The sequence below is a fragment of the Pongo abelii genome, chromosome 8 (genome assembly GCF_028885655.2).
Source record: "Pongo abelii isolate AG06213 chromosome 8, NHGRI_mPonAbe1-v2.0_pri, whole genome shotgun sequence".
In the NCBI taxonomy this organism is placed as follows: domain Eukaryota; kingdom Metazoa; phylum Chordata; class Mammalia; order Primates; family Hominidae; genus Pongo; species Pongo abelii.
This window is the reverse complement of record NC_071993.2, coordinates 70,667,906-70,690,395: the sequence shown is the minus strand read 5'-3', so window position 1 is coordinate 70,690,395 and position 22,490 is coordinate 70,667,906. Positions and strand designations below refer to the sequence as shown.

Genomic DNA, 22,490 nt, shown 5'->3' with positions numbered 1-22,490 from the left:
GGAGCCCTAGTGGTTTAGATCCATGAAGATGCCTGTGTTTGGTGAGAAGGTGTCAATAGCTCCACCTTCAGCAAAGACCTCTCTGTTCAGCTTTTTCGTTTACTGTTAGTTCCAAAGGGCTAACATGCTCTTTGCCCTAATACAGTGACCCAGCATAGCAGTCTTCCTCCAGGGCCACCTTTGAAAATGATGCCTTAATTCCTGTATTTCAGTTAACTGAACCTGTCCAGAGACCTTAGCACCTGACTTCCTCCAGGAGTGATCCAATAAGCTTTCATCAGAAACCCTAATAATGACCCCACTATAACTTAATTTTATTATATGTATATCTATGCCATATAATTATTATAGCAATTACACTATAGTTATTTATATAACTAAATACCTACATGTAACTCAGTATACGTTAACTCCAGAACCACACTGATGAATTTTGAGTTTCATATCTCCATTTTTTATTGTGACCCAGTTTCTCGTCAACCAGTAAAACATCCAGTAACACAGCCAATGGAAATAAATGAATGGGTCTCTGTTTATAGTGAAGATTCTTTCATTCTCCAGCTCCAGGCTTCATATGGTAAAACTCTCTGGGAAGGAAAGGAACTCAGAGTCCCATGCAGAAAATTGTTCAGCTGGAGGGGTATCAGAAAGATGGATTTCCAAAGCCAACTGTTTCCTGTAGTGTGTGGATCTCTGCAAGCAGAGCCTCATCTTTCAATTTCAGCTACATGAAAGAGGAAGAAAGGGAAAGATATATGTCATACGTGATATACTTTATGTGGCTTTGAAGACCCCTCTTTTGTGGGGCTACGGCTAAAGAACATAGTTCCCTGGGATGGAATTGGCTCTTCCTATATTCCCTACTTCATGAAAACTCCAGTAGAAGACCTTAGAACCTTGTCCTGGTTACATGGATATGTTTACTTTGCGAAAATTCATCAAGCACTATGCACGGTCATGATTTGTACATTTTTTTGTAAGATAACTTCATTAAAGTTTACTTTTTTTATTTTTAAAAACTGTTCACATTATTACCAGCATCTTTTGGCTAATGCATAGTATTCCCATCTGGCAAGTGATATCAGGGAATCAGAGACAGAAATCATAGGCTTATATTAGATCTGGTTTTAATTTTAGAATCTAGATATGTAGTAGAGACATCTAGGAGCCTACAGAATACCTATTTTTTCTTACTAACAAAATCTTAATTTCTTTTCAAGGCAGCAATGCAATCAGCTAAAAAGCCACATTTTCCTGCTTCCCATGCAGCTAGAGGTAGTCATGACCAATTGTGGCCCAATGAAATGTAAACTAAAGTCATTGGGTAGGACACCTGGAGAAGCCCTTTATTTAGGGAAAGTCCTTTAAAGGGAAGTGAAGTAGCATGGCCCCTCTTTCCTTTTCCCTTTATTGTTCTTTATCTTGCCTGAAACATGGATATGATAGTAAGCTACGCTGGCTGTCTTGCAACTATGAGGGATAGAAACTGCATGCTACAATTGGTGGAGCACAAAGATAGATTTTGGGTCCCTGATGACATTGTGGAGCTGCGGTACGAGCTTTTCATTAGATGAGAAAAAACTAATTTGTTTAAACCACTGTCTTTCAAGTCAAGTTACTTGCAATTCATAACTAATAGAACAGGCCAGGCATGGTGGCCCCCACCTGTAATTCCAACAGTTTGGGAGGCTGAAGTGGGCGGACCACTTGAGACCAGGAGTTTGAGACCAGCCTAGCCAAGATAGCAAAACCCTGTCTCTACGAAAAATACAAAAATTTGGCCAGGTGTGGTGGCTCACGCTTATAATCCCAGTACTTTGGGAGGCCGAGGCAGGGGGATCACAAGGTCAGGAGATCAAGACCATCCTGGCTAACACGGTGAAACCCCATCTACTAAAAATACAAAAAAATTAGCTGGGCGCAGTGGCAGGCGGCTGTAGTCCCAGCTACTCAGGAGGCTGAGGCAGGAGAATGGCCTGAACCCGGGAGGCGGAGCTTGCAGTGAATGGCGATTGCGCCACTGCACTCCAGCCTGGGAGACAGAGCAAGACTCCATCTCAAAAAAAAAAAAAAAAAAAATTTAGCTGGGCATGGTAGCACATACCTGTAATCCCAGCTACTTGGGAGGCTGAGGCACAAGAATCACTTGAACCAGGAGGTGGAGGTTGCAGTGAGCTGAGATCGTGCTACTGCAGTCCAGCCTCGGCAACAGTGCAAGACTCTGTCTCAAAATATATATATATATATATGTAACTATAGAACAGACCAGGGGTTGTTCATGAGCCAATCCAGCTCACTAGCTGTTTTTGTTTGTTTTTGAGATGGAGCCTCAGCCTCCAGAGTAGCTGGGACCACAGGCGCCCACCAAGACGCTCGGCTAATTTTTTTGTATTTTTAGTAGAGACGGGGTTTCACCGTGTTAGCCAGGATGGTCTCCATCTCCTGACCTTGTGATCTACCCACCTCAGCCTCCCAAAGTGCTGGGATTACAGGCGTGAGTCACCGTGCCCGGCCACTGCCTGTTTCTTTGTAAGTAAAATTGTACTGGAAGACAGCCATTCACTTATGTATTACCTATAGCTGCTTTTGTACTACGAGTACAGAGTTTAGTAGTTGCAACAGACTGTTTGGCCTACAAATCCCCCAAAATTTCCTATTTTGCCCTTTACAGAAAATGTTTGCTGATCCCTAGACTAGACCAACCCCTACATATTACACGAGGAAAATGAAGCCCACAATATTATTAACACAGTAAGTTAATGGCAAAACCAGAATCATAATTCAGGTTGACTGACTCCAGGCTATCTTTCTATTAACTATTATATATTCTCTCTAAAGAGTTGGAAGAAAGATCACCTATGGTAATATGTAGGTTGTTATTACAAACCCAGCAGCCCCACAATAATGGCAAAGATGGTAAGAAAAGCCTCTAGAAAAACATTCACATTATGAAAGTCCTGAATTAAGCCAGTGCCTCCCTCCTAATTTCCCACCCTCAACATGGGGCAGGCAAATGACAGAGGCATCTGTGTCATACCTTGATCATGTACTTGTAGGCCTGCTCAGCTTCTAATTGCCGTCCAACCTGAAAAAAGTGCAGCAGTTGGTGATGATGACAGGTCATAAACATTATGGTAAGGAAAATACATTGCCTCAGCTAAGGCAGAGGTACCTACACCTAAGGCAGAGGCTTCTACACCTTCCAGTTAACAACTTCTGAATTCAGAGGGAAAGCTAGCAAATGAAAGGTGGTAGGGAGAAAACGGTTTTTTTAAAAAAAAATTCCTCCTGGCCAGGCGCGGTGGCTCATGCCCATAATCCCAGCACTTTGGGAGACCGAGGTGTGTGGATCACGAGGTCAGGAGATCGAGATCATCCTGGCTAACACAGTGAAACCCTGACTCTACTAAAAATACACAAAATTAGCCGGGTGTGGTGGCATGCACCTGTAGTCCCAGCTACTCGGGGGGCTGAGGCAGGAGAATCGCTTGAACCCAGGAGGCGGAGGTTGCAGTGAGCCGACATCGTGCCACCGCACTCCATCCTGGGCAACAAAGCAAGACTCCATCTCAAAAAAAAAAAAAAAAAAAGGAAAAAAAATTCCTCCTTCCTTTTGAAAAGCTTAAAGATAACTTGGCCTCTCACCTTTTTGAAAGCACCATGAGTCATTTGTTCCTCTTAGGACTGAAGCCATTCTGTTAATAATAATTAACACTTACCAGTCCATACTATGTGATTTACATTGTTTTCATTATTGATGTTGTTTTTAGTGCTTTACTTAAGTTCATTCTTAATCCTCAAGACCTAGGAGATAACTACTGTCATTTATTATTCCCAATTTACAGAGAGGATAAGTAACTTGCCAGGGTTATAAAACTAGTAAGTAGAGGAGCCAGGTTTAAAACAATGCAGTTTGACTCCAGAGTCTAAGTTTTTAACTACTACATTACTCTGTCTCTAGGAATTAGAAAAAGTAGGTATCAGAATTACTTCTATGAAGATCTGGATATGAGATAAGAACACTAACTACTCCCCACCAGTTTATATTATTCTTTGCATGGAGCACTCCTCCAGAAGTTAAATGAGATAATATGAATCCACTATTCTACTTCCTGAGTTTGTTACATAGTTACTTAGAGTATGGAAAGTCACTTGGTAAAGCTTAAATATGTAAGAACCACAGAATATTCATGTCTGAAGGGGACCTGGGGAATATCTAGTCCAATTTTCTGATTAATGCTAGTCCATATGAAAGTTTTACTAGTTCACCAAACTTTCATACCCTAAACCCTTACTTCCTCCAAATCTACATTTTGAAATGTTCCCACCTGAAGTTCACTGAATTGCCAGCGGCATTTTCCAGCACATCTTCCTTTCCTACCACTATTACTTTGTTTCCCTCCTGCCACAGGGAGGCAGAGGCCCAGATGATGTCAGGATCCAGAATAGCCAAAACAATTTTGAAAAATAATTTTTCTGCTATCATGAACATTGCTGCAGTAAACATCCTTGTACATATCTTCTTCTTCTTCTCCTTTTTTTTTTGAGACAGAGTCTTGTTCTGTCACCCAGGCTGGAGTGCAATGGCACGATCTCAGCACTCTCACAATCTCAGCACTGCAACCTCCGCCCCCTGGGTTCAAGCGATTCTCCTGCCTCAGCCTCCTGAGTAGCTAGCATTACAGATGTTGTACATGTCTTCTTGTATTTTTCTTAGGATTATATCTAGATATGACATTGCCAAATTGTAGATATGAATGTAACTAAATAATGCCATATTGTACTTAAAAGTGGTTATGCCAATTTACATCCAATTACAATTATGAGAGTCTTCATCAGTGCTTGTTGTGGGAAGTCAGGGACCCTGAACAGAGGGACCGGCTGAAGCCATGGCAGAAGAATATAAATTGTGAAGATTTCATGGACATTTATTAGTTCCCCAAATTAATACTTTTATGATTTCTTATGCCTGTCTTTACTGCAATCTCTGAACATAAATTGTGAAGATTTCATGGACATTTATCACTTCCCCAATCAATACTCTTATAATTTCCTATGCCTGTATTTATTTTAATCTCTTAATCCCGTCATCTTTGTAAACTGAGGATGTATGTCGCCTCAGGATCCTGTGATGATTGCATTATCTGCACAAATTGTTTGTAGAGCATGTGTGTTTGAACAATATGAAATCTGGGCATCCAAAAGGAACAGGATGGCTTTGATTTTCAGGGAACAAGGGAAATAACTATTGGGCCTGACTGCCTGTGGGGCCTGACAGAACAGAGTCATATTTCTCTTCTTACAAAAGCGAATAGGAGAAATATCGCTGAATTCTTTTTCTCAGCAAGAACAGCCCTGAGAAAGAGAATGCATTCCCAGGGGTAGGTCTCTAAAATGGCCGCTGTGGGAGTGTCTCTCTTATATGGTTGTAGATAAGGGATGAAAAAAGCCCCGGTTTCCTGTAGTGCCCCCAGGCTTATTAGGATTAGGAAATTCTTGCCTAGTAAATTTTAGTCAGACCAGTTGTCTGCTCTCAAACCCTGTCTCCTGATAAGACGTTATCACTGATAATGCATGCCCAGTGGGACATGAAACTTCATCAGCAATTCTAATTTCGCCCTGGTCCTGTGATCTCGCTCTGTCCCCATTTGCCTTGTGATATTTTATTGCCCTTGAAGCATGTGATCTGTGTGACCCACACCCTATTCGTACACCCCTCCCCTTTTGAAATCCATAATAAAAACTTGCTGGTTTTGTGGCTCAGGGGGCATCACGGAACCTGCCGACATGTGATGTCACCCCCGGACACCCAGATTAAAATTTCTCTTTTTTGTACTCTTTCCCTTTATTTCTCAGACCGGCCGACACTTAGGGAAAATAGAAAAAAACCTACATTGAAATATTGGGGGCTGGTTACCCCGGTAAGTGCTAATACCATACTTTAATTTTTGCCAATCTGATGGCTGTGAATTTCTGCCACATCATTATTCTAAGTTGCATTCTTATGCTTACTAGTGACACAGAGCTTCTTCTCATACATGTATTAACTTTTACAGTCTCCACATTAGCAAACTGCATATTCCTATGTTGTTCCCCATGCCCCTCCCCCTCCTTTGTTTTTTCTTTTTTGAGACAGGGTCTGGCTCTGTCATTCAGGCTGGAGTGCAGTGGCACAATCACAGCTCACTGCAGCCTCAACATTCCAGGCTCAAGTGATTTTTCCCACAACTTTAAAGTTGGAAACTCATGTATAACAAATGACACTAAAATAAAGTTTAAGGACTTATTATAAATATTTGCAGAATTTATAACTAATAGAGGATTAGCATCCAGGTTATATAAGTAGCTGCTACAATAAGGAAAAAACTCTACAATCTGATTTTAAAATGGGCACAGGGCTGGGTGCAGCAGTTCATGCCTGTAATCCCCGCACTTTGCAAGGCTGAGGGGGAAAGATCACTCAAGCCCACGTGTTTAAGACCAGCCTGGGCAACATGGTGGGACTCTGTCTCTACAAAAAATGAAAAAATTAGGCATGGTGGTACACATCTGTTGTCCCAGCTACTTGGAGGGCTGAGGCAGTAGGATCATTTGAGCCTAGAAGGTCGAGGCAGCAAGTGAGCTGTGTTCCGGCCACGGCATTCCAGCCTGGGTACCAGAGCAAGACCCTGTCTCAAAAAAAAAAAGAAAAAAAAAGGCTTAGATCTTAGATCGTTAGGGCTGGGCACAGAGGCTCATGCCTATCATCACAGCTCTTTGGAAGGCTGAGGCATGAGGATTACTTGAGTCCAGGAGTTCAAGACTAGCCTGGGCAACATAGTGAGACTCTGTCTCTACACATAATAAAATAAAATAAATTATCCAGGAGTGGTGGTGCATGCCTGTAGTCCCAGTTACTCAGGAGGCTGAAACGGGAGGATCCCTTGAGCCCAGGATCATCCTACTGCACTGCACTCCAGCCTCAGCAACAGAGCAAGACCGTGTCTCTTAAGAAAAAAACTTAGGTCTTTAAACCAGTTGGAATTGTGTGTGGTGTGTGAGGTAAGGAACTAATTTTTTTTTTAATATGGATAGTAGCCAGTTGTCCCATCACCATTTAGTGAAGAATCCATTTGTTTCTCATTTTGCAGGTGCTATATAGTGTCTTTATAAAAAAATAGTTATATTAAGGCATAACTTACATACCATAAAATTCACTAATTTTAACGTTATGTTGTGCAAGCATCAGCACAATCCAGTGTTAGAAGACTCCTATTACTCCAAAAAGTTCTTTCATGCCTGTTTGCAGTTACTCTCCATCCTCACCTTTAGCTCCAGGCAACCATTGATCTATTTTCCTTATTTCAAATAAATAGAATCAAATAATATATAGTCTTCTGTGCTTTGCTTTTTTCACTTACCATAATATTTTTGAGATTTATCCATATTGTTACATGAATCAGAATTTCATTTTAACTGCTGAGTAGTACTCCATTGTATAAATATTCCTCATTTTATTTACCCATTCACTGATGGACATGTAAAATGTTCCCAGTTTTGTGCTATTATTAAATGCTGTGATAAAAATTCATACACAAATTTTTGTGTGGACATATGTCTTCATTTCTCTTGGCTAGATATAGAGAAGTAGAATTGCTGGGACATATGGTAAATATATGTAACTTTTTTAAGAATCGGACAAACTGTTTTCCAAAGTGGTTGTACCAATTTACAACCCTACCAGTAATGTATGAGGATTCCAGTTTATCCACATCCTTGATAATACTTGGCATTGTCTATCTGTTTTTTTGTTTTTGTTTTTGTTTTTTGAGACAAGATCTCATTCTGTCACCCAGGCTGGAGTGCAGTGGTGCCATCACAGGGGCTCACTGCAGCCTCAACCTTCCAGGAAAAGGTGATTCTCTCATCTCAGCCTCCCAAGTACACGGGACTACAGGCACACGCCACCACCCCTGGCTAATCTTTGTATTTTTTTGTATTTTTTATTTACTGTATTAAGTCAGTTTTCATGCTGCTGATAAAGACATACCAGAGACTGGGCAATTTACAAAGGAAAGAGGTTTAATTGGACTCACAATTCCAAGTGGCTGGCGAGGCCTCACAATCATGGTGGAAGGCAAAGAGGAGCAAGTCACGTCTTACGTGGATGGTAGCAGGCAAAAAGAAGCTTGTGTAGGGAAACTCCCATTTTTAAAACCATCAGATCTTGTGAGACTCATTCACTACCAGGAGAACAGTGCAGAAAAGAGCCACCCCCATAATTCAATCACCTCCTACCTGGTTCCTTCCACAACAAGTGGGAATTGTGGGAGTTACAATTCAAGATGAGATTTGGGTAGAGACACAGCCAAAATATATCAGATGGGGTTTCACCATGCTGTCCAAGCTGGTCTCAAACTCCCAGGCTCAAGCGATTTGCCTGCTTGAGCCTCCCAAAGTGCTGGGATTACAGGCATGAGCCACCATGCCTGGCCTGTCTTTTTGATTTAAGCTATTCTAGTGGGTGTGTAGTGTGGTGTCAATCTGCATTATTTTAAAGGGTATTTTAAAATTTTTTGGACATAATTTCAGATTAAATAAAAGTTACAAAAACAGTTCTCTCTTCCTTCTCTCAGGAAAGAATACATGTACTGTATACATATATATATGTATACAGTAGTCTCCCTTATCTGAGGTTTTGCTTTCCACACCTTCACTTACCCAAGATCAACCTCAGCCCACCAAGATCTGAAAATATTACATAGAAAATTCCAGAAATAAACAATTCATAAGTTTTAAATTGCACACTGCTATGATGAAGAGCGTGATGAAATCTTGTGCCATCCCTCCCAGGATGTGAGTCATCCCTTTATCCAGCATATCCCCACAGTAGACACTACCTGCCAGTTAGTCACTTCATAGCCCTCTCCGTTATCAGATCAGCTGTCATGGTCTCACAGTGCTTGTATTCAAGCCATCCTTATTTTACTTAATAATGGATTCATAGCACAAAAGTAGTGATGCTGGCAATTTGGATATGCAAAAGAGAAGCCATAAAGTGCTTCCTTTTCATGAAAAGGTGAAAGCTCTTGACTTAATCAGGAAAGAAAAAAAATGTATGCTGAGGTTGCTAAGATCTGTGTAATGAACTTATCTTTTATCCATGAAATTGTGAAGAAGGAAAAAGAAATTGTGCATATTTAGTAGCACCTGTGGGCTATTAGAAAAAAATTTTTAATAATTATTTTAAAAAAGAAATTCATGCATAGTATATATAGGATTCAGTACTATCCTTTGTTACAGGTATCCACTGGGGGGGTCTTGGCACATATCCCTGGGGGACAAGGAGGGATTACTGTATGTGTGTGTGTATAAAAGTTAGAAAAATATAGAAAACTTAAAAATATATAGAAAAGTTAAAGTATATATGTGTGTGTATATCTACATAAACACACACCTAACTCTTCCTGAACATTTGCAAGTAAATTAGAGATATGATTCAATTTTAATACTTCAGAATGTGTTTTCTAAAATCAAGGATATTCTCCTATATAACCACAGTACAATTATCACAATCAGGAAGTTAGTATAGGTAGAATACTATTATCTAATCTATATACCTTATCAAGATTTTTCCAATTGTTCCAATAATATCATTCATTCATTTCTTCATTCACTCATTCATTTATTTGAGACAGGATCTTGCTGTGTCACCCAGACTGGAGTGTAGTGGTGTGAACACAGCTCACTGCTGCCTCAACCTCCTGGGCTCAAGCAATCCTCCCACCTCAGCCTCCCAAGTAGCTGGGACTACAAGGTGCCATCATGCCCAGCTAATTTTTTTAATATTTTGTAGAGATAAGGTATCACTATGTCGCCCAGGCTGTTCTTAAATTCCAGGGCTCAATTGGCCTCCCAAAGTGCCGGGATTACAGGCATGAGCCACCACGCCCAGCCCAATAATGTCCTTTATAAGAAAATAAAATCCAAGATCATGCATTGTATTCATTATTTATGTCTCCAGTTTCTTTTAATCTGGAATAGTTCTTGAGTCTTTGTGTTTCGTGACATTGGCATTTTTTAAAATAGAGCGCTATTTTGTAAACTATTCCCCAATTCATGTTTGTCTGATGTTCCCTCATAATCATATTAGGTTATGAACTTTTAACAGGAATACCATAAAAATGTTCTGGTCTCAGTGCACCATATCAGGAAGCACAAGCTGCTTATCTCAATACTTGTGATGTTAACTTTGATCATTTATTACATTGCCAGGTTTTTCTGCTCTAATGTTACTATTTTCCCCTTTGTAATTAATAGGTATCTTGTGGGGAGGTACTTTGAGACTATGAAATATTTTCTTACTCCTTGAACTTTTCAACCATAATTTTAGCATACATTGATGATTGTCCACTGAATCTATTATGATGGTTTCCAAAGTGCGATTTTCCAATTCCATCATTCTTCATACATTTAGCACTTGGCCTTTGACTGTAAGCTTTCCTTTCTCTACCACTTATTTGTTTAATTATATCACTGTGGGCTCATAGATTCTTATTTGTAATCCTTTTCTACAATTATTTATTTGGATGCTCAAATTATCGTTGTTTTAGCCAGCAGGAGTCCCCACTTTAAGCTAGTTCGTGTTTCTTTTATTTTTTCCCTATGCTGTTTTGATATGTGCCAGTCTTTCTTTGAACATTTTTTACTTTCTGACTCAACAAGATCTCAGACTCATCTTTTACTTTCTGTGCACTAGTTCTGGAATTTTTGGCCATCTTCCAAGAAGCCTCTGGTCCCCCAACAAACCCTTTCTTTCTAAACTGGACAAATGCCCTAGTTTCTTAAATGGATTTAGAAACCAAGACCTGAGCATTAGATGTACTTATGCCCCCTGCCACCACTATTTATTTTTGAGATATAGGTTTTTAGACACATATGAATATATTTCTATAAATACACATATATTTCTATATACCTATTTATACCTGTATCTATTTAATCTATCAAACAATAAGCTCTTATCAGTATCTCCCATTCTAATCCACCACTACAAGGTCGTTCTATCCTTCTTGTTTCCACATTTGTAACTTCATTTGAAGCACAGTGAAAAATATGATTCCCATTATCCACAACATAATTATTTGTTAAATCATAGAATACCTAGTAATATCAGAACTGCTAACTCATGCCTTTGCAAAAATGAAGCCTAAAGCTATACTCTAAAATGTGTATAAAGGTTTTTTCTCTTTAGCCTGATAATATAGTATGTATTAGTCTACATTGCAAAGAATGTTTTCAAAAGTACCATGAGTTAATTATTTTTCTGCATTGTCAGTGTAATTACGTTATTCATTTGAAATACAATTTTATTTGGTTTTGTTTGTGCATAATTATGTGGTCTCCCCATTTCTTGCTGATTTTCTTTTTTAAAAAATATACGAAACATTAGCATTGTCCCAAAAGTCAGAACTCTACAAAAAGGGACATCACAGTGTCATCCCTCTCATTTCCTCCCTCCTCTACCCATGCCCACTGATGTCCTGTAGAATCTACTCTCATTAATCTCGGTTTATCCTTCCTCTGCTTCTTTTTGCACTAAAGAAGAGATTCGGCCGGGCTCGGTGGCTCACGCCTGTAATCCCAGCACTTTGGGAGGCCGAGGCGGGCGGATCACGAGGTCAGAAGATCGAGACCATCCTGGCTAACACGGTGAAACCCTGTCTCTACTAAAAATACAAAAAATTAGCCGAGCGTGGTGGCCAGCGCCTGTAGTCCCAGCTACTCGGGAGGCTGAGGCAGGAGAATGGCGAACCTGGGAGGCGGAGCTTGCAGTGAGCCCAGATAGCGCCACTGCACTCCAGCCTGGGCGACAGCGAGACTCCGTCTCAAAAAAAAAAAAAAAAAAAAAAAAGAAGAAGAAGAAGAGATTCGTGTATATTTTCTTCTTTTTCCTTCTTTCTTATACAAAAGGTGGTATAATCTTGCACTTCACTTTTTTTACTTAATAATATAAACTGAAAATCATTCCACATTAGTTCATAGAGATCTTCCTCATTATTTTTATTCAGCTGCATAGTATTCCATTATGTGAATATACCATAGTTTATTTAAACATTCTCCCATGTTTAATAAATGAACTCCATTTAGGTTGTTTCCATTATTTTGCAATTGCAATAATACTGTAATTAATAACTTGTGCACACTCATTTTCAAATTGCTAGAGGAAGCGCATCATAGTACATTTCTAGAAAACTCCAATTACTTTTAAATACTATCTACTCAAAACCTAAGTTTCCATATATATATCAGTCTATTTCTGTCTGCCAATTGTTTCACTTACCTACTCTTACACTAATAGTACTCAGTGTTAATTGTTGCAACTTCATGATAAGGCTTGATATTTAATAGGAAAGCCCTTCCTCCTTACTCTTTCTTCCATACTGTCATAGCTATTTTTTTTTTTTTGGCCTTTATTCAACCAAGTGAATTTTAGGATTTATCTCATCAAGTTCCTTGAAAATCTTATGTTATTATTTTTATTGGAATTGCCTTAAACTTAGATATTAACTTAGGGAAAACTTTCATCTTTATGTCATCAAAACTTCCTGCCCATGGATATGGTATATCTTTCCGACTATTAGATTTTCTTTTACAATAAAGTTTTATGATTTTCTCCACACAGGTCTTGAATGGGATTTTAAAAATCAGACTTTCAAATTGATTGTTCTGATTTTGATGACATTGATTTTTATATTGATCTTTTATCCAGCAACTTTGTCCATCCACTTCTTTGTGTTAATCTTCATTGACTACATTTATATTACTCAAAAGTCAAAAGGATATAATAAAGCATACAATGAGTTTTGCTTCCACCCGTCTCCCTATACACCCTGTACCCCAATGACTGCCCTGACTAGTAACCATCATTGTTAGTTTTTTATCTACCATTTCAGTAGTGAACTCTTTTATTACATATTTCAGTTTGCTTGTAGATTTTCTTGGGTTCATACCTAATCCTTTTACCTTCGGTTTCTTTTATGTGTGTATGTGTATGTGTTATTGCCTTAATGGAACCTCCAGTATAGTTTCAAGTAGAAGTGACAATAACATTTTCCTTATCTTGTTCCTGACTTCAAAAGGAATGCTTCTAACTTTTCACCATTTCATATAATAGTTTAGATTTTGGGACATGTAGTTTCAGATTTTAAAAAAGCTAGTTTGCTTTTTTAAAAAGTCATGAATGGGTATTAATTTTAGCCAATGATTTAGTTTTTTAAATAATTAGTAGAATAAGAATAGCCTATGATTTTAATTTAGTCTCCTTTTTGCTGCTAATATTATTTGTGTCTTTCCATTTTAAACAAAATTCTTAGTCATGCAAGACGTTTGTCTGTTCACTAGTCTCTGCAAAAAACAGCTCATAATTTTGTTAATCCTATTATGTCCTTGTTGAAATTTTCATTTATTTCTACTCCTTATCATTTTCTCAATTATCATTTGGGTTTCCTTGCTTTCCCTTTACTACTTTATTTATTTAAATAATTAATTCATTGATTTTCAATTTTTGTTTCTAACATATGTATTTAAGGCTATAAATTACCCTCTATTTATTGCTTTAATTTTATCCCATAATTCTAATATATATTGGCTTTGTTTTTATTCAGCCTCATTTCAGTTATGTACTGAAGTATAACAAACCAACCCAAAACTTAATGGCTTAAAACATAATATGTTATTTCTCAAAATTCTACAGGTAATTTGGTCTGTTTTGCTGGTTTTCCCTGAGATCACTCATGCAGCTGAGGTCATATGACAATTTGGCTAGGACTGGAGGATCCAAGAAAACCTTACTCAAATAGCAGTTAATGTTGGCTGTTGGCTGGAGTGGTTGAGTTCTCTTCCATGTGGACTCCTATAGCCTTCTACAGGCTAAACTGGGCTTCTTCACAGCACAGTGGTCCCAGAGTTTCAAGAGTGGTGGCTGAAGGCTTCTAAAAGCCTAACCTCTGAGAATTCACACAATGTCACTTCCACCATATTCTACTGGTCAGGGAAAGTCACAAGTTTAGCTTAGATTCAAGGGGGTGGAGAAATGAGAAAGAGACTCCGTCTCTTGGCGGGAGTGAGTGGCAACATAACATTGCAAAGGATGTGGACATGACAGCATAATTAAATGGGGACCATTATTATAAAAATCTACTATAAAGCCTAATTTTCTACTGCTGTGTATAACACCCATTTATCATATCACATTTTCCATAGATCAGAAGCCTGACATTATTCAACTAGTTCTTTGCTTAGGGTCTCACAAGGCCAAAATCAAGGTGTCATCTATGCTGAGTTCTTATTTGCAGGCTCTGGAGAAGAATGTACTCCCAAGCTTATTCAGGTTGTTGGTAGAATTCAGTTCTTTGTGCTTGTAGGTTCCTAGAAGGTCCCTATTTCCTTGCTGGCTCTCAGCAGGGGCTGCTGTTAGCTTCTAGATGCCACCCACATTCCTTGACATGTGGTCCTTCTCCATATTCAAGCCAGGGATGCTATACTGAATGATTCTTATGTTTCAAATCTGACTTCCTTTCTGCTCCCACCACCAGAGAAAACTCTCTGCTTTTAGAAGACTTACCTGACTGGGTCAGGTCCACCCAGATAATCTCTGTATTTTAATGTCAACTGATTTGGTATTTTATTTACATCTGCAAAATCATTTTACAGCAGTACCTACATTAGTGTTTAACAGATTAATCTTAGGGGAGGGGGCCATCTTTAGAATTCTACCTAGCACAGAAGACTTCATATTTGAAGTGTCACAAGGTTTCTTCATTGACTTATTAATTAATTACAAGCATGTTTTCAGTTTCCAAAGGTATATGAGTCTTTTGGGCTTTTAGTTGTTGATTTATAATTTTACTGCCGTGTGATCTGTATGTATTTGTTGAACCCCTCTTTCTGGTTTCGCATGTGGTCAACCTTTATAAATAACTCATTTGTACTTGAAAATAATATGTGTCCTCTCATTGTTAAGTGAAGAGTTCTACATTGGTGTTTGAACTCAAACCTGTTAAATGGGTTATACATCTGTATATATATCCTATTTTTCTTCCTATTTGACTGATCAATTTCTAAAAGAAGCATATTATGGTCTTCCATACTGGCCCTTTTAGTTTAAAGATGAGGAAATTGAGGCCCAATAAAGTTAAGTGACTTGCCTCAGATCCTAGAGCTAGTTAGGGGAGAGCTGGGGTAAGAACTCTTTTTATTTGTTTTTTTTTTCTTTTTTTTTGAGACGAGGTCTCACTCCGTCACCCAGGTTGGAGTGCAGTGGCACAATCTCAGCACCCTGCAACTTCTGCCTCCCAGGCTCAAGTGATCCTCCTACCCCAACCCTCAAAAGTAGCTGGGACCACAGGCGCTCCCCACCATCCCTGGTTAATTTTTTGAAGAGGCAGGGTTTTGCCATGTTCCCCAGGCTGGTCTTGAACTCCTGAGCTCAAGCAATCCACCTGCCTCAGCCTCCCAAATTGCTGGGGTTACAAACGTGAGCCACTACACCCGGCCAGACCTCAGGTATTTTTAAAATATTGATATTTGGGATATTTACACTAAAGAGAAAATCTAGTAATTTTTGTTTTGTTCATTTCTCTTATAATAATACTTCCTGCCAATTTGGTGTCATACTGTCCAGTGGAAAACTGAGGGCTACTCTCATTATTCCCAATCTGATCTTAGACTGATACACAAGCTATTTAAGTCTAACTATGGGAGAGTTATTTTTAATAGGTAAAGCACCTATCATGAACTCCCACATTACCCTCCACCCAATATCCCGTCTAAATCAAGGACAAGCACCCTCAGCCAGCATTTCAATGGGAAGAAATGATTCAGAAACACTAGTAGAACATCTCCTTCATCAATCTGTGACCTAGTTTATGTTGCTCCTATTTTTAGATACAATATTGCTATTTTTAGAACTTCCTTTCCAGAGAAACACACCTAAATATATTATTTTTAAGCATGTTCCAAGTACAGCCTGCCCAGACTTGGCCCTTCCTTTGTCATCAGCATAATGATTTACACCTAGAGCTTATCAGATTTCAGTTACCATGCATTAATGGCCATCTGCTGCCCCTTGCTTACTTGATCCCTCACCTCTGTGCCCTAAAAGGGCATTGTGTAAGGATAATAAACACTCACTTTCAGGCAGACCAGAGCCAGATATGCCCATACTTCAGCATTGTAGTTGTTCAATGCATTGGCTTCAGAGAGAGCATCCTCAGCCTCTGTGAGCTCCTCCAGCTTGACAGAAAAATGAGACATGAGTTAGCTTAGCTGAAACCACTATGTCCCAATAATACTGGTGTATATGACCTATACCAATGGTTTTCAACTTTTTAATATTTTTAGCATCAGAACTCTTTTCTTCAAAGGAAATCTTATGTGGTGGTTCAATATATGAACCAATTAAAAGTAGAAGAGCTCTGATTAAAAAGCCAGGTCGGGGATTCTGAAGCCCTGCCTAGTAAGCTCTTAACTTATACCCCTTTCTTCCTTCCCTCTACAGCGGTCCCATCAGGACATCTATAAACCATGGAGCTTCAGGTGCAAGATTGGAAATCCACAGGAACTCACTCTCATGTGTGCATCATTCAGTGATTTCTCCACACACAGTGGGCTGTCAGATACATTTATAGTTTTTTTTCTTTACATTGTGCATCCTTTTCTTGAGGTAAAAATCTGATTTGCCTGTTGAAATACTGTTGTCCAGAAAGCTTTCTTTCCCCTAGTATCAGTTATTAACAGCCCAATCCCGAGCAATCAAGGCAGTATTCAGAGACTCTAGGGTGCACTCTGAGCTCTGGGCACATGGAAATTGTTGCTGCTTCCTAAAACTGTGAGTTTGCTTTGTTGCTTTGTAAAACATTCCAAAAGGCTCTCCCTTCCCCAGTAAAGTAGCTCTTCTCTTTTCTTTTCTTTTCTCTTTTCTTTCCTCTCCTCTCCTCTCTTTCCTTTCCTCTCCTCTCTCCTCTCCCCTCCCCTCCCCCCCCCTTTTCTTTTCTCTTTTCTTTTCCTCTTCTCTTCTCTTCGACAGAGTCTCGCTGTGCTGCCCAGACTGGAGTGCAATGGCGTGATTTCGGCTCACTGCAACCTCCGCCTCCCAGGTTTAATCAATTCTCCTGCCTCAGCCTCCCAAGTAGCTAGAATTACAGGTGCCCGCCACCACACCCGGCTAATTTTTGTATTTTTAGTACAGATGGGGTTTCACCATGTTGGCCAGACTGTCAAACTCTTGGCCTCAAGTGATCTGCCCACCTTGGCCTCCCAAAGTGCTGGGATTACAGGCATGAGCCACCCGTGCCCAGCCTACTTTTTCTGCTTTAAAATAATTAAATAATGGGTTTCTAGGCCAAAGATAAGAGACGGCCTTTCACCCACACCCATACTTTGGCCCACACTTTGAAGTCTCTGAGACATTGATTCATTATTTAATCAACCTACATTTGCCAAGGATTTGCTCTGTGTCAGGCAGTATGCTAGATGCTGGGAGTAAAAAAATAAAATCCTGTAGTCCCAGGTACTCAGGAGGCTGAGGCAGGATGATCAACCAAGCCCTGGAGGCAGGGATTGCAACGAGCTGAGATTGAGCCACTGTACACCAGCCTGGGTGACACAGCAAGACCCTGTCTCAAGTAAATAAATAAAATACAATAGCTGCCCTCAAAGAGCTCACTGACAGATGTGTGAAAAACAAAACACAGGCCGGGTGCGGTGGCTCACGCCTGTAATCCCAGCACTTTGGGAGGCTGAGGTGGAAGGATCACCTGAGGACAGGAGTTCGAGACCAGCCTGGCCAACATGGCAAAATCCCGTGTCTATTAAAAACACAAAAATTAGCTGGGTGTGGTGGCACACGCCTGTAATCCCAGCTATTCAGGAGGCTGAGGCAGGAGAATGACTTGAACCCAGGAGGCAGAGGTTGCAGTGAGCCAAGATGGTGCCACTGCACTCCAGCCTGGGTGACAGAGCTATAAGAAGATACCAATACTATACTGTTAAGTAGAAAAAAGGTTACAAAGCAGTAAATATTTACATTTTATACATTAAAATTGCTTTCATATATATGAAAAAAAGACGGGAGGAAAATGCATTCAAATGTTAACAGTGGTTATCACCAACTTGTGGAGTTATGGATACTTTAATGTTTTCTTCATATTTTGTATCTATTTGTCTATTTATTTTTAGAGATGAGGTTTTGCTCTGTCACCCAGCCTGGACTGCAGTGGCAGAATCATGGCTCACTGCAGCCTCTAACTTCTGTGTTCCCACCAAGCAATCCTCCCACCTTAGCCTTCCAAGTATCTGGGACTACAGGCACATGCCACCATGCCTGGTTAATTTTTAATGTTTTTGTAGAGATGGGGGTCTTGCTCTGTTGCCCAGGTTGGTTTCTCTCAAACTCCTAGGTTCAAGAGATTCTTCAGCCTCAGCCTCCCAAAGTGCTGGAATTACAGGTGTGAGCCACTGCTCCTGGCTTCTTCTAAAGTTTCTATAATGAACACATATTATCTTTATGGCTGAAAAATAGTAATGAGGGGCTAAGTGAGGTGGCTCACACCTGTAATCCCTCCACTTTGGGAGGCTAAGGCAGGTGGTCACTTGAGGTCAGGAGTTCCAAACCAGCCTGGTCAATATGGTGAAACCCCATCTCTACTAAAAATACAAAAATTAGCCTGGCATGGTGGTGGGCACCTGTAATCCCAGCTACTCAGGAGGCTGAGGCAGGAGGATCACTTGAACCCAGGAGGCAGAGGTTGCAGTGAGCTGAGGTGACACCACTGCACCACTGCACTCTAGCCTGGGAGACAGAGCGAGACTCCATCTCAAAAAATAAATAAATAAATAAATAAATAAATAAGTGAGTAAGGTATTCAAAGAAAGGGAGAGACATGGAATCAATAACACACCTGAAGAAATTAGGCAGGAACAAGAGGATGTTTGCCTCTTTGAAGACTGGAGGAAATGAGGGAAGGTTAAGTAAAGCGTTTTTAGGAGAAGCAGAGCAAAAGCTTCTGCCAGAAGTTACAGCAACTCCTCCTGCATATCAAAGGGTCACAGTGCTTAGTAAGTGTCAATCAATTTCTTTAATTGACTTGAATAGATTCTTCATCTCCCATATCACCTTTTTCTTACAGATAATATCACAAAAGAGTGTCTATACCAAATAACATGAAATTTTTTTATTATGTAGCTTCTTAGTTCAGGTTTTTCTGGGATTTTTTTAAAAGATCTTTTATTTTTCTAGCTAGTTAAGTGACCTTCAGTTCACTGAACACCTTTGAAGAACAACTTTTCATTACAGCAGACAGCCCTGATTGCTATTCCAATGTCATCACAAACCCCCAGGATGCTTGGAAGGCCAAGGAATCAAGGTCAGCTGTATCCACAGCCCTAGTCTCAAGCCTTCATCCTCTTACCCGATAGCAGGCGATTCCCAGTCCTAGCCAGGTAAGGCATGAAGGTGATCTCTTACAGGCTTGCATATAGGTTTTCTTTGCCTTTTCATACTGTAGAAAGAAAGCACCACTAAGCTACTGTTCTAGAAGCTTCAAACCCCATATTGCTGGGATGATCATGGGATCTCTGATAGTCGCTCTCCAGAACAATCTAAGTTAAGCAAGTCCTTTAATTGTACTTTTACGTCTACCTTAAGGGAGTTATCGCAAGAAGATTGGTGAGAGGAGATGGATAGATTACATGAAAGGGCAGACTTTCACTTGGAAGTAGTTCCAAAGACATTTATAGTCTCTGTAAGAGTTGAGGCAAGGAGTTACACTGAAAGTGGGGGCAACCATCATGATTACCTGAATTCCACCTCCATTTCATGGATTACTCCCTTTCACTTAAATGCAACATCATGTGGTGGCATGACAAACATACAATCTCTGGACTAAAAGGTATACTTGATACAGCCTCATCATTCTGGAAATCTATTCCCTTTGTTGTAAAAGATCTTAGAATTTTAGAAAAACTCAAAAGACAAACTTTCAAAGGACATAGCCGTGAAGGGACAATTTCTTGTCCTGTATCTCCAACATGAGATACATCTATAGCTGAGCCTCAGCAAACAGCCTAAGACCTGCTTGCCCGGGGTCTGCCTGTCAGCAGTGCTCTGAAGATGCAGCTTTCAATGACATCAGAAAGAAAACTTTTCCTTATATACTTCACTACAGTGGGACAGGGATTTCTCTCAAGCCTATGTGAGCTTTCCACTTAACATACAGCATTGTAATTTCTTGTTGCTGTTGCTGTTTTATATTAAATAAAAAGATAACTGGGTGTTCTGATGGGAAAAATAGAATAAAGTCAAAACAAAAACAGGGGAGTCAAAAGGCCTTTGGCAGAATGTTGATAATTGTTATAGTGAGATGATGGGTCCATGGTGTTTCATTCTATTCTGATTACTTTGTATGTATTGAAATTTTCCATAAAAGAAAGGTTTTTTTTTTTTTTTCCAAAGAACTCGGAATATTTCCCAAAATATGGGGAGGGACTGCTTCCACGGTCAGGTCAGAGTGCCCTATGGAATGGGGTTAGCCTCAGCTAGATTAAATATAACCTTTTGTGTTTAGGAGAAAGTTTGGAGAGAAGTCCTTTTGAAGCCCATGATACCTTCTGTTAGGTAAGTCAAGCTAATGATGTTTCTACTACTGCGAATACAATTTTAGCTAACATAACACTTACTGAGTTCTTAAGAACTGTTTAGTAGGATAATGGTTAAAATCACAGACTCTGGTTTCAGCCTGCCTGAGTTTGAATGCTGCTTCCACTAATTACTGGTTGTCTGATGTTGGGCAAGTCACTTTACCTTTGGATGTACAAGTGTCATTATTATATTACTAGTTTTAGTCCACACAGATAGATGTCAATGCTTGAATTACAATCAGGTCCCAGACCATGGGGTTATTCCCCATCCTCTACCCTTCACCTCTTTCTCTTCCAGATAGATGAGCCCCAGTCGCAGGAAGATGAAGTGCATCTCAGAAGCATCCACTACAAAGCTAATGGTTCGTTCATAGCATGCCTTGGCCTCAGAATGATTTCCACTCAGAAAATAGAGATGGCCCTTCAGGCCCCAGACATTGGGGTTCTGGGAAAGTGAAAAGCAAGTAGTACATGGGATAAGGTAGTATTTAAAAGTATATTGATGATCTTTGTTTAACATTTAAATTTAGATAGATTGTCCACTTCCTTTCTCTTTTCTTTTCTTTTTCAGATCAACCGTTTTCTTTTTCTAAGAGCACTCAGAAACATAACCATTTAATTGTACAAGGAGACATTTTTCTAGGTCTGCCCTCAGATTTCTTTCTTGCATTCTTCAAAGCCATTTTGGGTGTGGAGTAAATATTAAGAAAAACATTCAAGCATAACCCCAATACTGTTCACATGAGAAAATATAAAAAATCTAGAAAAATTGAAATAAACACTATCAGCTAAAGATATCCTTTTCTCCGCCCTTTGCAAAACTCATGATTACTTTATTTTTATTTTTATTTTTTGAGATGGAGTCTTGCACTGTCGCCCAGGCTGGAGTGCAATGACTCAATCTCTGCTCACTGCAACCTCCACCTCCCAGGTTCAAGCGATTCTCCTGCCTCACCCTCCTGAGTAGCTGGGATTACAGGCATCCGCCACCACGCCCATCTAATTTTTTGTATTTTTAGTAGAGATGGGGTTTCACTATGTTGGCCAGGCTGGTCTTGAACTCCTGACCTCATGATCTGCCTGCCTCGGCCTCCCAAAGTGCTGGGATTACAGTCATGAGCCACCGTGCCCAGCCAACTCATGATTACTTAAGAAAAGCAAATGGAAGGGTATAGAGAGATGAGTTTACTGACAGCTGATGACCACCACCTCTGTTCACCAGAAATCTACGTGTGATATGGCATCACCACCTTTAAATAAAGCCCCTTCTCCAGACTCAAGAGGCTTTAGCAAAAGTCATTACCAGGTAGTCCATCTGGGCTGCTTGTTGAAGGTATTCCTCTGCCTTGGCAAAGTCCTTCTTAAGAATGTGTGTTTGGGCCAGCACCAAGTAATATTCACAGCTGGGGCCTCCTTGAGGGCATAACAGCTCATGTGCAAGCACTCTGTGCACATACTGCAAGGATAATCAGATTATAAGGAACATATAAATGGCTGCATTGTGTCTTTTTCGGTTGAAGGATTCTGTCTCTGATAATAAATAATAAGAAATGTATTACAGAATGAAATAATTATCCTCACCTTCAAAAGGTAAAGAGTGAATTACAAACATTCTGCACTTCATAGTTCCATTACCAGCTATTCACCTAGTCACCAAATGAAGACATTACCAAGTGAATAACTTGCAATATTGTACAATTCTGGTCTTGCTGGTCATCATACTAGGTGAGTGTTAGACTGCATGTATTATGCAGCAGACAAAGGTACACATCATCAACCACCCAATTTACAAAGGAGGTAACATTTTCAGG

At 39.8% G+C, this 22,490-nt stretch overlaps 1 protein-coding gene across 11 annotated transcripts in view; it reads right to left on the bottom strand.

Moving 5' to 3' along the window:
* Positions 1 to 431: 431 nt before the first annotated feature.
* CFAP70 (cilia and flagella associated protein 70) overlaps positions 432 to 22,490 on the bottom strand; it is a 97,599-nt gene continuing 75,540 nt past the window's right edge. For 6 of the 11 annotated variants that reach the window (XM_054523326.2, XM_054523329.2, XM_054523327.2 and 3 more), the window contains 6 exons: positions 21,983 to 22,135; positions 20,963 to 21,124; positions 19,452 to 19,541; positions 16,174 to 16,275; positions 3,038 to 3,085; positions 432 to 724 (listed from right to left, as the gene is read on the bottom strand). In XM_054523326.2, the coding sequence (XP_054379301.2) occupies positions 644 to 724; positions 3,038 to 3,085; positions 16,174 to 16,275; positions 19,452 to 19,541; positions 20,963 to 21,124; positions 21,983 to 22,135 (636 nt within the window). In that variant the 3' untranslated portion in view covers positions 432 to 643. Of the gene's footprint in view, positions 725 to 3,037; positions 3,086 to 16,173; positions 16,276 to 19,451; positions 19,542 to 20,962; positions 21,125 to 21,982; positions 22,136 to 22,260; positions 22,326 to 22,490 lie in introns of those variants that run through there. The other 5 variants (XM_054523332.2, XM_063727348.1, XM_054523328.2 and 2 more) reach the window with 4 other exon arrangements.